Source organism: Haliotis rubra, unplaced genomic scaffold (assembly GCF_003918875.1).
Source record: "Haliotis rubra isolate DU_JTF1 unplaced genomic scaffold, ASM391887v1 Scf242, whole genome shotgun sequence".
NCBI lineage: Eukaryota > Metazoa > Mollusca > Gastropoda > Lepetellida > Haliotidae > Haliotis > Haliotis rubra.
In genome coordinates this window covers 1,335,611-1,352,542 of record NW_025766470.1, presented here as the reverse complement: position 1 = coordinate 1,352,542, position 16,932 = coordinate 1,335,611, and the positions used below count along the sequence as shown (strand labels likewise).

The following is a 16,932-nucleotide window of genomic DNA, read 5'->3' as shown; positions in this document are numbered from 1 at the left end:
GAAATGGGGTTTAACGTCGCACTTTTATTTCGCTCATATGACGATGTGCATACGTGTGTATGTGTGACTGCTTGTACTAGCCCAGACTTAAGCTGGTTTCGTAGAGCTAGCCCACTGAGACACCATGCCGCAGTGAAGCATGAATATCCCACTCAGACACACTATACTGACTCCGAGCCGACCAGTCCTTAAACCCATTAATGCCGAGCGCCAGGCAGGGACCAACAAGTGCCATATTTTAACGTCTTTTGGTATGAGGCTGCCGGGGATCGAACCCGCGACCTTCCGCTCTCCGGGCAGACGCTCTAACCACTTTACCACGGAGGCCGCTTTGTGTTTAAGTAGGCACGTTGTGTTATATATACATAGCGAAATATACCTTATACTGATTATGTGTAATATAACGAGTTTCACAAACACATGGCATTGTCACTGTAAGTGCCGTCAAGATGAGACAGAATATTACAGGTCGCTCTGTGTCGTTGCATGGAATAGTACATTTCCATGTATGAAAATATTTAGCTATATAGAAAGTGTGGTCACCACATGAAGTATGTCCATGTATTCATAAAGGAATGAATGTATTTTATGTGTGTAGTTTCATACAGATCTGCTGGTGTCCCCCGCCGTGATATTGCTGGAATATTGCTAAAAGTGGTGTAAAACTAAACTCACTCACTCATACAGATCTGAAATCAAAACTAGACACGACCGTGCCACAACTGTTTCAACGGGGTTTGAACGTGATGCAAATGACAGGATTACTTACACATATTTCACACAAATGGCATTGGGGATGTTTGTCTGTCATACACCATACCCCATGAGTTCTAGACGGTTGAAATATGTGTTACATACTTCATATTATTGACTATGTGTACAGTGTAAGCTGATATCTAACCCCAGTGCTGAGTTTATCTCACATTACACAAGTGGTCCGCCAGGATGTGGAGAGGGAGTAATGGTGGTGATTTGAGGGTACTGATGTTTTTAGTTAACAGCTGCTTTGTGCTGAATCTGGTGTTTGTACCAATCTGGTGTATGTACCAATCTGGTGTATGTACCAATCTGGTGTATGTACCAATCTGGTGTATGTACCAATCTGGTGTATGTACCAATCTGGTGTATGTACCAATCTGGTGTATGTACCAATCTGGTGTATGTACCAATCTGGTGTATGTACCAATCTGGTGTATGTACCAATCTGGTGTATGTACCAATCAATCTGGTGGTGTATGTACCAATCTGGTGTATGTACCAATCTGGTGTATGTACCAATCTGGTGTATGTACCAATCTGGTGTATGTACCAATCTGGTGTATGTACCAATCTGGTGTATGTACCAATCTGGTGTATGTACCAATCTGGTGTATGTACCAATCTGGTGTATGTACCAATCTGGTGTATGTACCAATCTGGTGTATGTACCAATCTGGTGTATGTACCAATCTGGTGTATGTACCAATCTGGTGTATGTACCAATCTGGTGTATGTACCAATCTGGTGTATGTACCAATCTGGTGTATGTACCAATCTGGTGTATGTACCAATCTGGTGTATGTACCAATCTGGTGTATGTACCAATCTGGTGTATGTACCAATCTGGTGTATGTACCAATCTGGTGTATGTACCAATCTGGTGTATGTACCAAATCTGGTGTATGTATGTACCAATCTGGTGTATGTACCAATCTGTGTGTACCAATCTGTATGTACCAATCTGGTGTATGTACCAATCTGGTGTATGTACCAATCTGGTGTATGTACCAATCTGGTGTATGTACCAATCTGGTGTATGTACCAATCTGGTGTATGTACCAATCTGGTGTATGTACCAATCTGGTGTATGTACCAATCTGGTATGTATCAACCAATCTGGTGTATGTACCAATCTGGTGTATGTACCAATCTGGTGTATGTACCAATCTGGTGTATGTACCAATCTGGTGTATGTACCAATCTGGTGTATGTACCAATCTGGTGTATGTACCAATCTGGTGTATGTACCAATCTGGTGTATGTACCAATCTGGTGTATGTACCAATCTGGTGTATGTACCAATCTGGTGTATGTACCAATCTGGTGTTTGTACCAATCTGGTGTATGTACCAATCTGGTGATGTACCTATGTACCAATCTGGTGTATGTACCAATCTGGTGTATGTACCAATCTGGTGTATGTACCAATCTGGTGTATGTACCAATCAAATATCCTTGGACATGCTACAAGCAACAATACGAAAATAGGTTCGGGTCATGACACACATTACTTAAAGAAAGTGTGGTTGTTGTAGCACCTGTAGCTTGCAATTAATATCCTAGACGGTTCAGATTGCACGACTGCATTAACATGTCCTTATACGATTTACCCCACATCTGTTATGGATTGCATCCTCTCAAGTCTTGGTTGGGGTAAAATGTCTGTAATTATCAGGATTTCGGCAAGCGTCCTGCATCCACCCTCGGGAATAGTTAGTTTGGGTTGTGAGCATTCGGAGTGAGTGAGTGAGTTTGGTTTTACGCCACTTTTAGCAATATCACGGCTGGGGACACCAGAAATGGGCTTCACACATTGTACCCATGTAGGGAATCGAACCCGGGTCTTCGGCGTGACGAGCGAACGCTTTAACCACTAGGCTACCCCACCGGCCCGTGAGCATTCGGAGCCTGGGTGGGGATTTCATAAGGTTTTGTTTAAGACGCGATGACCGCATTTCCAGATTGAACGTACCAGCTACGATTACGATGCCAAATGCAGTTCCCCCTTGTAAGTTGAACCAAGTGTCCTCGTGGATATTCCTTTGGGTACACAATTGGCTTGTCATTGTCCTGCGACGTTGACAACGTGCAGTCTGGAAGACATATATCTATTGTGATTATTGAAACGATTTTTCATCTTTTGTTAACGGCTGAACATTCTAGATATTGTCATTATAATTATACTCATGTGACACCCAATTCATGTGAACTTTTCATTGCCGTATATTCAACCAACAATGTAGAATAAACAATTTGTTTTAGATTTTGACGAACAGCAGAGCCACGCTATACGGGTTTGAGGTGTGTGCTATATCTGGTACAAATAATGAAAGAGGCAGTAGGCACAGACCAGCGAGTTCATGATCATGTTACAAAATAAGATTACTTTTCTAACCGAGACTATTGTGGCGATCCTTTTCATCACGGTTAAGCCTCATGACTACGATCCAGGTTAGAATTGGTGGTCTTCAGTAACCCATGCTTGTCGTAAGAGGCGTCTAACGAGATCGGGTGGTCAGGCTCGCTGACTTGGTTGACACATGTCATTGTATCCCAATTGCGTAGATCGATGCTCATGCTGATGATCATTACATTGTCTGGTCCAGACTCGATTATTTACAGATCGCGCCATATAGCTGGAATATTGCTGAGCGCGGCGTAAAACTAATGTCACTCACTCACTCACTCACTCACAAATGCCAGGTTTGTAATGCCAGCACACATTGACAACGCCGACAGCAAGTATCGTGTTCGAACCACCGACCACAGCTCTCCAAGAAGACCCTCTTGCCACTAGAACCCGGTGACGATCCTACATTGTGGGAACATTCAGTGGCAGAGTTGGTATTGCTAAAACATCTTACATCAATCTCATATATGATGTAATGGGTTATTGTTATGACAATAGTCATAGTTTTAGTCTTTGTTTTCCTGGTTCCAAATGGAAATATGTTTATATAATATATATCATCCTTCCTAGAATGTGTATATGTTTATATGATATATATCATCCTTCCTAGAATGTGTATATGTTTATATAATATATATCATCCTATTGTAGAATGTGTATATGTTTATGTACGTACGTACAAGACATGTTCCCGATATCCCTACTGTCAGTTGTTTGATGTACTGTCAGTTATTGTGTTCTGCATGTACGTACAAGAAATGTTCCCGATATCCCTACTGTCAGTTATTGTGTTCTGCATGTACGTACAAGAAATGTTCCCGATATCCCTACTGTCAGTTATTGTGTTCTGCATGTACGTACAAGAAATGTTCCCGATATCCCTACTGTCAGTTATTGTGTTCTGCATGTACGTGCAAGAAATGTTCCCGATATCCCTACTGTCAGTTATTGTGTTCAAGAAATGTTCCCGATATCCCTACTGTCAGTTATGTACGTACAAGAAATGTTCCCGATATCCCTACTGTCAGTTATTGTGTTCTGCATGTACGTACAAGAAATGTTCCCAATATCCCTACTGTCAGTTATTGTGTTCTGCATGTACGTACAAGAATATAATCTTTCATTTGAACATATTACCCTTCAGATTCAAATGAAACTTTGTATAATCCCAGTCACTGGAAATCTATTACATCACATTACATTATACATAAACTACATTGTAATTTGCTTCAATATCTCCTTTCATAAATATATGAACATAAATATTTCTATGAAAACTATGGGATATAGTTAATAGCGTAATTTCTCAATTGCCCCGTCCTGTTCGAGCGTCAGTAAGAGATCCGTAGTTTTCAAGCAGATCTGCTGTTCTAACAATCGGTGTACCAAATTTAACTCAAGCAATTCATGAAATGTCGTTCGTTGTGTTATAGTCTTTAAGCGATCTATCATATATTTGTATTTGATAAACACAAAGAGTTGCCCATCCTGTACAAATGTAGACACACATTGTACTTCATTACCTGAATATTATATCAATATTCTTTGATAAGCTCAGTTTAAAACGTTTTCAGTCCAATTTTAAACAAGTTTAAGATTCAAACATTTTAAGCATCAAAACGCCTGTAAATTATTGGACAAGGATGAAACACTTATCATAGAGTAGTTACCAAGCAGACACCTTCCAGGAGAGGACTGACTAACTGAGTTAGGTTTTACCCCCGTTTTTAGCAATATTCCAGCAATATCACGGCGGGGACACCAGAAATGGGCTTCACAAATTGTACCCATGGGGGGAATCGAACCTGGGTCTTCGGCGTGACGAGCGAACGCTTTAACCACTAGGCTACCCCACCGCCTCCAGGGAGAGGAAGCGCCCAATACTAATATAAAGACAGAGATGATATTATAACACTAAAACAACGGGTGGCAATGATAAAGATAAGGTCATAATATATATTGAACAATTATGAACTATCAAACGATACACTGCCTGATACCATAGGGTCAATGGCTGCAGAAAACAAACATTCAATGTTGACTACATTCTTGAAACCAATTCACAGTCACTGAAAGAATCATCGTTAGAGACCGTTCATACTTTATGGCTGTTGGTGGGGTGTGGGTGTGGGTGGGGGTGATGATGATTTTATGGGGGGTCACCCATTTTGTTCTGGGGAGGTAGTGGGGTCATCAATTTTCTACACATGAACTGGTAGCAGGGCCGGGGGGAGGGCAGCAATTTTTGTACATATAAATATTATTGTTAAAAATTATGCTTAACAATTATGGGAAGAAAGGGGGGCGGGGTCACTGAGTTGTACATGGCATGCGGGGCGTTTGAACATAAAATTTAGGGGGGTTGGGGTGGGCTGGGGTTTCCATTCACATTGTACATGCTTCTCCATAAAAGTCATCATAAAAGTCCCGTATTGCAACATTGCATGTAATGGACGATACGTGCAAATCATTTTCTATGTTTAGTTTAGCAAGCATAAACCAGAATACCAATCTACAAGAGATTTGAACATGAAAGATATGACATAAGAGCACTAAAAAGAAAAATACGTGTGTGCCTACATTGATTGCATTTACAAAAATATGTCCATGATTCACCGTTGAAGGTAATTCAGATCAGTTCAGTGCTCTCAGCTGGTATGACTAAATTGAAAGTATAGAAGTCACTGGTTAGTGAATAAAACATGACCTTAATTATTCCATCCCGGATACGATAAGAGAAGGACCTTCAGCATCCGTGAGGCATGAGGATGTGTTTATTTCTGAAAATGCTGATAACATCTTCGGACAATTTGGTGGTAAGACATTAAGGCAAGAAGTAATCATGTCCATGGCCACCAACTGTGCTATCTTCCTTGTTGGTGTGTTTCTTTATTAAACAGTACTTCAACTCGATTGCCAAATACGGGATTCCCCAAGTTATTTATATCGATGTATATTTATATCAATAATATCGATGATTTTGTGCAGTAGTCAGTTCCTTCTTTGTCCACTTTGAGTTTAGTTTTACGCCGCACTCAGCATCGATCTACGCAACTGGGATACAACGACATATGTCAACTGAGTCAGCGAACCTGACCGTCCGTTCCCTTCAGTCGCCTCTTAGGACAAGTATCGGTAACTGAAGAGCAATTCTAACCCGGATCTTCAGGGGTCCAGTGAAATAAGAAACCTTCGCCTTAAGATTAAATGTGACACCAGCGTATGCACATGGATGTATGAGAAAATCGGCAGCCTCAACGGTTTTATAATCAACTTTGCCTGTTTGTGGTGCAATATTCCGCCACACCTGCAAACTCTTACGGGCTTTCATGACTCATTACTCTAGCGACAAAACTAAACAATCTCACGCCAAACTGGGTTCATATGAAAAATAATGAACATATTAATAGCTAATAATACAAAAGGTAAACTTTGACTGTTTGTCGTGCAATATTCCAGGATAGCAACACTTTCTTAATATCGCACATTTTCTGCACAAATTACAGATCTGCAGTAGTTATTACGGGATCAATCATATAACCGACAGGTATGTATTTTCTTTACGAAAGGTCAGTATATTTCGTATTGTGCAATCTATACATGGCGAGCAAAACCTTGCATTGTGGTCTAAAATTGTGTGATGTACGAAAATAGACACCAGAAATGGACTTCACACATTGTACCCATGTGGTCAATCGAACCCGGGTCTTCGGCGTGACGAGCAAACGCTTTAAAAAGGCCGGGGTGCAAACCTCCCAAAACCCCATGGGTTTCCGATTAGTCTTCCATTGGCCACTCCTCAGCAGTGTAGAGGTTATCTGTAAAGGCTATGGGTGCCTGGCAAGAGCCTGGCGATGTCAACCCTTTCACTACATATTTTGATGACTAAAGAGATCAACATGGTGATGTCAGCCCTAACCCTCCACAGCATGGGGCCAGGGGAGTGGGGAGGATGTCATTTTCACAGCCTGTCTGAAATATGAAACCCTGAATAAAACTTTTAGACAACTCACAGGCTTGTTTCTATGGAAACGCACCTCCTCTGGCCATCTGACTAACACAGTGGGAAATTCAAATCTGGATTTGAAATAGAGAAATATATTTTCAAAATGTATAATTTGGTAATTTGTAGGCTGTCTGCATACATACATGTTATAGTGAGCCTTCATAACATACCTCTTTACAATTTGGCTTAATTTCATCATGAACAGGTAAGTCAATTTTGTGATATTTCATGGAATGTACTTGAATACAGCATTGCTTGGCATCGAAAGACAGCTGTCACAAGGCAAGGAGGCCACACCCCATTTGTGTATAGGTTTGAACCCAGGCCTTTAACCACGAGGCTACCTCTGCTACAGCGAACCTAAGATCCCGCACCTCTTACGCACAGATAGGTTGCTGAAGACCAATTCTATTCCTTGTCTTTTCTCGGGTCCCAAATTGTCTCCAATGGATGGAAGTGGTGCTGTATCAAGCCAGATGTGTTTCATACGTGCCCAACGCAAAAAAACTAAAACAGTATCGAATTCAAACCCACGATCACATGTTCAGAGATGCCAACCCCAATTTAGCCCAATTAGTATTTTGGCCAAAAAGTGATGCAAAAATTATTATTAACTTCTCCAAAGGGTTTTAATATCAAATAAAAATATATAGATTTCTAAGAGCTTGTTATTAATACATGTCCAACGTGCAAAGGCAAACTACCATTCAACCAAATGGGGTCGACTCAAACACGCGTGTCAACACATGAAGAAATGAACTGTCTTTGTAAACCGAACTGCTGTTTTGTAGTTTTAAATATAAACTACCCTCTTTATATTTGATACCTACAATGTAACTTACTCGGCTTTATATAAATTCCCATAAAATTTTTTCCCAAACATTAAGTTATCGGCAACTGGCAATTGAAAATATACTTGCCACACAGGCGAGGCCTGGAAATCAACAACGTGTTTATCACAAACACTAGTCTTGGTATGATATTTACGACATGTTTGAATGCACTTTAACTGTCCACACTCGGGCGTGAGCGGTATTGATTTTACTGCGTATCAACAAACGTACTTTCATATCCTGTGTTTTCCTACTTTGCGTGAGAGGTCGATTGGTGAAGGAAATGCTGCACCTTCTCGCCAACACCATTCAGGTGACCTTGACCTCAAACGAAGCTCACGTTATCGTGACAGTGAATTTGAGTTTCAAACGCAGTTATGAATATTTCAAGACTTCAGCACGGCAGTAAACTACTGTTAGTCGACTAAGAAACACACCAATGAACCTGTGACGATTGGGGTGAGTGAGTTTTAGTTTTACCCCGCTTTTAGCAATCTTCCAGCAATATCATGGTGGGGGACACCAGAAATGGGCTTCACACATTGTACCCATCTTGGGAATCGAACCCGGGCCTTCAGCGGGACGAGCGAACGCGAGAACGCTTTAACCACTAGGCTACCTAACACCGCCCCATGTGACGATTGGGAGACTCGCTGACTTGGTTGATGAATGTCATATCATAATGTCATGGTCAGTGCTCATGATGTCAATCACTGGATCGTCTAGTCCAGATGTTAATATTCACAGACCAACATCATATAGCTGGAATATAGCCGAGTGCAGAGTTAAAAAACACAAATACAAAGAAACAGACCCTGTCAAACAACAGAGACTAAAACAACATATAGTTTATGAATGAAGAAAGACTTTATTCCCCTACAAATACAATCAGATAATGTGCTGACAAGCATAGTTATTGTTTCACTGCTCCAGACATTCATACCAACAGCTCAACACTTCAGAAAACATATTACACAGAAACTTTTGTCAGAATTTGTCAAAATGTCTTATATGCAAAACAAGCATTTTTCAGGCCAATCCAAGTAAAATAACTGCATCACCAATTCATTTGTTACACATATTTCAGGATCACAAAAAGGACATTTCTAAAACATTTTCTTTAGCAGTTGAGCTTGGCATGAAGTCATTAGATTTACAGTGTAATCTAAATTTCTTCAACAAAGCCTAAAATCTCAACTGTATTTTTCTAAATATTCTATGACATGAAGATAATTTGAATACTTTACTTATATTCTATATACATTTATATCTAATAGTTGGTGGTTGTAATGTACAACCTGGTAAACACATGTCAAGAGTGACTAGCTATATTCTGCAGTGCAATATACAGTGAGCTGTATCATACAATATTGATAACATACCTGGTATATACAAAGCATTCCACTTAAAAGCATTCCTTTCCCAAGTACAATAAAAATGAATTTAATACTTACATCTGACAATGCATAAAATTCATTCTAAGACATGAATGAAAACATTACCTAAAAGACGATTCAAAATGAAAACATAAACAACTTAAGCAATGAGAAAACAAATGAAAAAGGCATGAAAACAAAGATGAAAACACTGTTTCATGGAAATAAAATGCAGATTTAATTCAAAGATCATGCACCTTCATTCTAGACATTGTAGGTTTGACACCTTTTTAAGGAAAAATATCTGATTATCTGGTCTATACTGACTGGATAATTGAGGTTTCGAAAAACTGTATTCCTTGAAACTGTCTTTCATAAAACAATTCTGCATGTTCAGTTCAGTTCTACCTAATGAGTTTAAAAAGCAGAGTGGCTGATCAATGAATATACCTGACAACGTTTACAAATATTCATCAGCAATATCTTAAAACTTGAATCTCAGTTAAATCACGGAAAATTAAATTCATTTTTCATATAACAGCATATTGTCGGACCATGTTCTGTTGAACTGAAATTAGAATTATGCTCTCAGTACCATTATAACTTCAGCAGAATTAATATGTGAACTCCATTTGAATCATACCTGAACACATCAGTGATATAAACAGTGGAATGATCATTTGAAGATTTCAATGCATAGAGACTTTGTAGAGAGTTTAACTCAAAATCACACTGTATCAAACTGGAGACTTTCATGGTGAACAAATTAAAGTGATGCTACTTTTATAAAAAGAATAACATATTTAAATTCATAATAAATGAAAGAATATACATGGAAATAAGTTTTGACTATATACAAGCATTTGATAAACACACAAATACCAATAAACCCTTTAAAGCATACTGCGATAATACTTCCACAAATGATATCTACAATTACAGTGTTGAGCAACATAAGCAGTCAGTTTTACTGTTAGCAGATCTAGAATTGTCAGACATTGCGAGGACTGTAATCAACAGCAATATGTGAAGACAAAATAGAGAACCTTGTATCTAGCCTGGTAAGTGTTCTCAAGGCTCGACAGTTTGTTCTCATCAACATGGAGAAATAAACAGAGAAGAAACTGAATTACATCAACATTATTTTCATAAATAGGACCACCTCATGAAGAGGAATAATCAGGACAATTTGTTTTTGCCTACCATAAAAAGAATGTATCACCTCTTAAAAAATTGCCCTTACTTTAAACCTTTTATGAATTCTGAGAAAAAAAAGGTCTCCAGAAGTCAGTGCTTATTATCAAATCTCACTCGTGAAGACAAGGTGGTGATGTGAGACCCGGATGACTTTCTGTCCAAAAACAGTACTTTCATTTTCTTCTTCTCTTGAACAAATTCTTTACCCAATGAACTTCGTTTCATATTGCTTTAAGTTCACCATCAAATTCTTCACTCATTTGCATTATTATTACAAACCAAACACAAGGATGCTAAAAAATACATTTTGATAAAAAATGAACCAAAAATACCCATTATCCTCCTCCAAAAATACTTTCAGCGAACCATCATGAAGCTATACAAGGAATAACACAATACTACCAAACACCCTAGTTTGCTGGGGTTCTATATCAACTCGGGAACTGCACACACACAACAGTTAGGGAGTGAAAGGGTTCAAGTGGAGGTACACAAAAGCCACAGACATTTTAAGCCAAGTATTTCTCATCATTGCTGACAAAAAAATTGCCTTGAATAAGACAATTCTTTTGGCAGAACTTGGAAAGTTTTGGCATGAAGTGCATAAGATAGATCTATATACATCCAAGACAACCTGACTGCTTTTACAGGTGCTTTTAAAGAAATCTGTACAATTATGTCATTTCTCTGGCTCTGTTGTAAATTGCTTACTGACCATAAATTAATTCTATCTAAATTGTGGCTCAAATATTTTAAACTTAGATATTGACACCTCAGTAGCATAAAAGCTAGCATTTGTTTTTGATGACATGAGTTTATGCCAAAGCAGAGAAAAGTTGAAGAACAAGGACCATTAGTTTGAAATAGATTTGATGTTTTGAAATAATTTTGAACATCTTACTCATGCAAATGTTCTTGTTTATAAAAACAACCCATTGGAAGATTCTCCCCTTTAAACATACAGGCTGGTCAGCTTTCAAAGTGCAAGTTGACATGAAACTGTTCGATGTATGGATCACACTTCCACACATTGTCAGTTTATAGTACCCTGATAATCCAACCTTGTGCAGATGAAAACACAATAGGTCATCGATCCAAACACAGAACCATCAAATTGAAGGGGAGAAAGTCCAAACTGATGCAGGTCCGTCCTTGACCTTGGTGAACAAAGTGCACAGAAACTGAGGATCATAACCAGGTTGGATCCTGGCAGACGTCATTCTGTACAGTGAGCTTCACACCTGAAGAATGGACACTTCAGTTGGACATCAACATTTTAAACAAAATGTCTCCAACTAGGACTGTCATACTTTTGTTTTCATTTGTGCCACAGCTGTCAGTCCAACAAGTCAGATACAGGTTGTCATTACCACCATTCCAACTTTCACTGGCAGACCCTAGATTATGGAACTACTACTATGAGACCAAGAGTAGGTACTGTGATACCAGCATGCACTACAGTACTTCAATCCTAGCTTGATGAACACATCCTGCAATCCTAGCTTGTTCAATGATGAACACATCCTGCAATCCTAGCTTGTTCAATGATCAACACATCCTGCAATCCTAGCTAGTTCAATGATCAACACATCCTGCAATCCTAGCTAGTTCAATGATCAACACATCCTGCAATCCTAGCTAGTTCAATGATCAACACATCCTGCAATCCTAGCTAGTTCATCCTGCAATCCTAGCTAGTTCAATGATCAACACATCCTGCAATCCTAGCTAGTTCAATGATCAACACATCCTGCAATCCTAGCTAGTTCAATGATCAACACATCCTGCAATCCTAGCTAGTTCAATGATCAACACATCCTGCAATCCTAGCTAGTTCAATGATCAACACATCCTGCAATCCTAGCTAGTTCAATGATCAACACATCCTCCTGTTCAATGATCAACACATCCTAGCTTGTTCAATGATCAACACATCCTGCAATCCCTAGTTCAATGATCAACACATCAATCCTAGCTTGTTCAATGATCAACACATCCTGCAATCCTAGCTTGTTCAATGATCAACACATCCTGCAATCCAATGTTCAATGATCAACACATCCTGCAATCCTAGCTAGTTCAATGATCAACACATCCTGCAATCCTAGCTTGTTCAATGATCAACAACACATCCTGCAATCCTAGCTTGTTCAATGATCAACACATCCTGCAATCCTAGCTAGTTCAATGATCAACACATCCTGCAATCCTAGCTTGTTCAATGATCAACACATCCTGCAATCCTAGCTTGTTCAATGATCAACACATCCTGCAATCCTAGCTAGTTCAATGATCAACACATCCTGCAATCCTAGCTAGTTCAATGATCAACACATCCTGCAATCCTAGCTTGTTCAATGATCAACAACACATCCTGCAATGCAATCCTAGCTTGTTCAATGATCAACACATCCTGCAATCCTAGCTTGTTCAATGATCAACACATCCTGCAATCCTAGCTAGTTCAATGATCAACACATCCTGCAATCCTAGCTAGTTCAATGATCAACACATCCTGCAATCCTAGCTTGTTCAATGATCAACACATCCTGCAATCCTAGCTAGTTCAATATTGAACACAAGGCTTACTGTTTGAACAAATGAACTTTTCATTATTCTTATTTTTCTTCTCAAATTTTTCTTTTTCTTGAATATGTAACAAGAAATATTTGCATAAATATCAACATATGTTCTCTTCACAGCAGCTCACCTAAAACCATTTATGACTTTAGGAAGCTAAATGCAATGACCTCATATCCCCAATATGTCTATGATCCAAAACATTTTTATTTGGTATATCTGTAGAAGTTCTACAGATTATCTGACCACTACACACTGCATTTAGGATGGACGCTGCCTGTTTCTTTTCAATTTCTTGGTAAAATATGTTCAAGTGTATTCTCAGGAATAATATTCTTTTTGTTGAAGCCTAGATGTGAAGTCTTTTCACTTGTCTATTCAAGACTATACAGTACAATCTAGACTATTAGCAGAGGCTCTAATTTCTGTTACTAATGGTGGACAAAAATACTTTACAAATATTTACAAACTTTGCTAAGAGATCTGACATATTGATGTGAGGTTGTAACTAGGCAACCAGTGTACTCATTTCCTTCAAACTTCACAGAACTTTCTGAACCTGCAGGCAATAAACATCAGTTTGGTTCCGAGGACACATTCCAAAGGTATCTCAAATGTGGTTTATGGATCAAAATTCAGCAACCTTTCAGTTTCGTGCTCAGTGTAGGTGAAATAGGGGTTTGAACTTACACCAGTGCAGCCAGGTATGCATGGGAATCAATTGTTCCATGATAGAACCTGGAGTGTAAAACAAAACTGATGTCGAGTCCAAATCCATCAACAAATATTTTCAGGAGTTACAAGCATCTGAAGAACTTTTCCAAGTCTTCAGAATTTGAGTCTGTCATACAATCAGGGAGGAGACATACAAAATTGATGAACTGCCGATTCAAATTCAGCCAGACAGTAGGAGCCAATACACAGACACAGAATACAGAATACATTATTTGGCATTACAGTGTTTATAATTAATGGGAGTCCAGGGGTCCTGTGGGTAGGCTGCTATGGAATCTGAGAAGCCCCCAAGTCTTCACAACCAGGATCATCACAAGCACCCCTGGCTTCCAGTCTTGGAACACTGATTACATGGTCTTTGTTACAGTGTTTGAAGAAGGCAAGTTTGGCAGTTATGATGTACAAAGGTTGGTTGAGAAACTGGGAACATGCATATAGATGTAAGACTGAGATCTATGATGGGTATGAAGCCGATTTCGATTTTGTCTGAAATGTACCATCTCAGTGTCAGAGTCATTTGAGATATCGTCATTCAAAGTCAAGTGATGCTGTTAGTTATTCTTGAGGTTTTGTGTTGTTTATACATCAGTATGTTCTTGGAGTGAAATGGGTTGAACGTCACCCTGTACTTCAGCCACCACACAGCCTGATGCATGAGGAAATCCTGACGACATGCACCTCTTACATGCTGACTACTTGGACCTGTCCATGAGCATTTTAAGAAGCAGACAGACAGACCTAGAAACAGTATGGAATTCAAACCCACGATCACATGTTCCTGGCAAGTCTTACACCAAGTGATACTGGTGCATCAATTATGACTATCACGATCATAACCTGTTCTTGTAACATTGAAAGTAGCATGTTATATCCATACTATGGACAAAGACCCCAGTGAATCATTACAGATGCCAGTCTTACACATATTAATACATATATACTCATAGAAACAAATAAGGGAACACATGAAAGTACAAGTGTTCCTTCCTTATTTCCAGAATGTCACTCACAGTGCTATACATACCTTGTGAAGAAACCTGGAAAAGAATAAAGGATCACTTGTACTTTCGTGTGTTCCCTTATTTGTTTCCATGAGTATATGTTCACAAGTGACAATAGGGTTCATGCATATCTACAATGAACAGATTCATCCACATATGAACTACCTCTCTGCTACTAAAACTCTTTATCACAACTGCAGGAAAACATTGGATATTTCAACTATTTCTAGGAAAACACTATAGACCTCCACAGTGAAGCATCTGGCCATGAAATGTTAAAAGTGTTTCTGATCAAATGATTATTTTCAAAACAGTCTGTGTCACCTAGATTTTCCTTTATTTTCAGTAAAAGCCTTTTGAGACATATGAGATATTTTGGTCAAGGAAAGATAACTCCTGAATCCTGGACAATCTATTAATACATGCAACTTGTACTTTAACCATATTATGTACCAAACCAATCTTAGTGTATATGAATGAGACACCTATGTGTCCAGCTTGTCATGGCCTTATTAGAGAGAAATCAAGACTTAAATTGTAGGCAAATACTTGTATGCATATATCTTGTCTCAATGAAGACTGTCCGGTTTTGCATAGCACAAAATGTGGAAACATAATACATGTATATGTAAGTTCTATGTACACCAGCCCTGTGTTATATCCTAAGTTCATCCTACTAGCTATACGAGGATCAATAATTGCAGAATTTAAAAACAACGCTTAAGTCAAACAGACTAATAATGATTTCTCAACAAAAATGCAAACATTACTTTGAAAGATGTGGTTATCAGTAAAAGAAACAAAGAACAACTGAAATATTATCACATGGAATGAAAACATTAAATTATGAAATATTCCTTTACTGACTTGTATGTAAAATTTAGAAATGTGTATAACTGCAAAGTGGTGAAGATTTCAGTGCAAATGCCAACTGAGAATATTGCCATTAAACACTTTACTCCATTAATTAGCAAGCGTGTGACAAACCAACTCACCTATCGTTCTTGTATTAATCATTGGGCCTTGATATTTACTGCAACTAACTCAGAGCCTTCTACACTTACAAAAAGCAGTGAGCTAATCATGAACTCAAGCTAAATCATGAACTGTTGAACCTGAAACAGTTCATCATTATGGATAACGGCGTCTACGAGCAGAGACATTGAAAATCATTTACTGAGAAAATACATTATTAAGATGTAATTTGTGAACATCTTTAACAAGATTTTGCAATCCTGTGTAGAACAAGACCCTTAACAAGAAACTGAATGCATTAAGCCAACAACAGACAGACCATCAGACCAGGGGTCCAGACCCTCCTTCGATCAGATGACCAGCACTCTCACCGAGTATTTCAGAAAAACAATTGCACCAGATTACTGTCTATTCAAAATATATCCAAGCTAAATCAGCCTTAGTATCCATATTTGGACAGTAACCATGACAACATTAGGTGTCCTTACTACTTGAATGTAACCAAGGAAACATTAAGCATCCCTGTTACACTACTAGAAGTAACCATGGTAACAATAAGGATCCTTATTACTTTACTAGAAGTAACCATGGTAACGCTAAGGATCCTTGTTACTTTACTCAAAGTAATAATGGTAATACTAAAGATCCGCATCACTAGATACCATGGTAACGCTAAGGATCCGTGCTACGAGCATGTAACCATGGCAACTCTGGTAAGTAGTAAGACTAAGATCAATATCTAAATACAGAAGAAGGTAGATGTGTGTGGCGTCGTCACTCCAACACCTCCAGGTATGTGACAGGCACCTTCCCTCGTTGAGAACCCCGCTCCGCCATCAGCCAATCATCGTCAAGACCAGCAACTTTGTACACCATAATTAGCTGCAAGTGGGAAAAGAAGAGGTTAGTGGTCATAGACGTGCAGGTTGGATTATCAACAGTTGTGTACTTCCACAGTAACAGAAAACATGTTTCTTACAAACTTTACCAAAACATAAGAATGCTCCTGTTTCAATGGACCCGTGAAGGTTCGGCTTAGAATATTGATCTTCAGTAACCC

The 16,932-nt window shown here is 38.8% G+C and overlaps 1 protein-coding gene across 3 annotated transcripts in view; it reads right to left on the bottom strand.

Annotated features, from left to right (window-relative positions):
- Window positions 1–13,502: 13,502 nt before the first annotated feature.
- Window positions 13,503–16,932, bottom strand: part of LOC124278847 (endophilin-B1-like) — a 56,987-nt gene continuing 53,557 nt past the window's right edge. For all 3 annotated transcript variants that reach the window (XM_046714625.1, XM_046714626.1, XM_046714627.1), the window contains one exon: window positions 13,503–16,754. In XM_046714625.1, coding sequence (XP_046570581.1) covers window positions 16,647–16,754 — 108 coding nt within the window. In that variant the 3' untranslated portion in view covers window positions 13,503–16,646. The remainder of the gene's footprint in view (window positions 16,755–16,932) is intronic.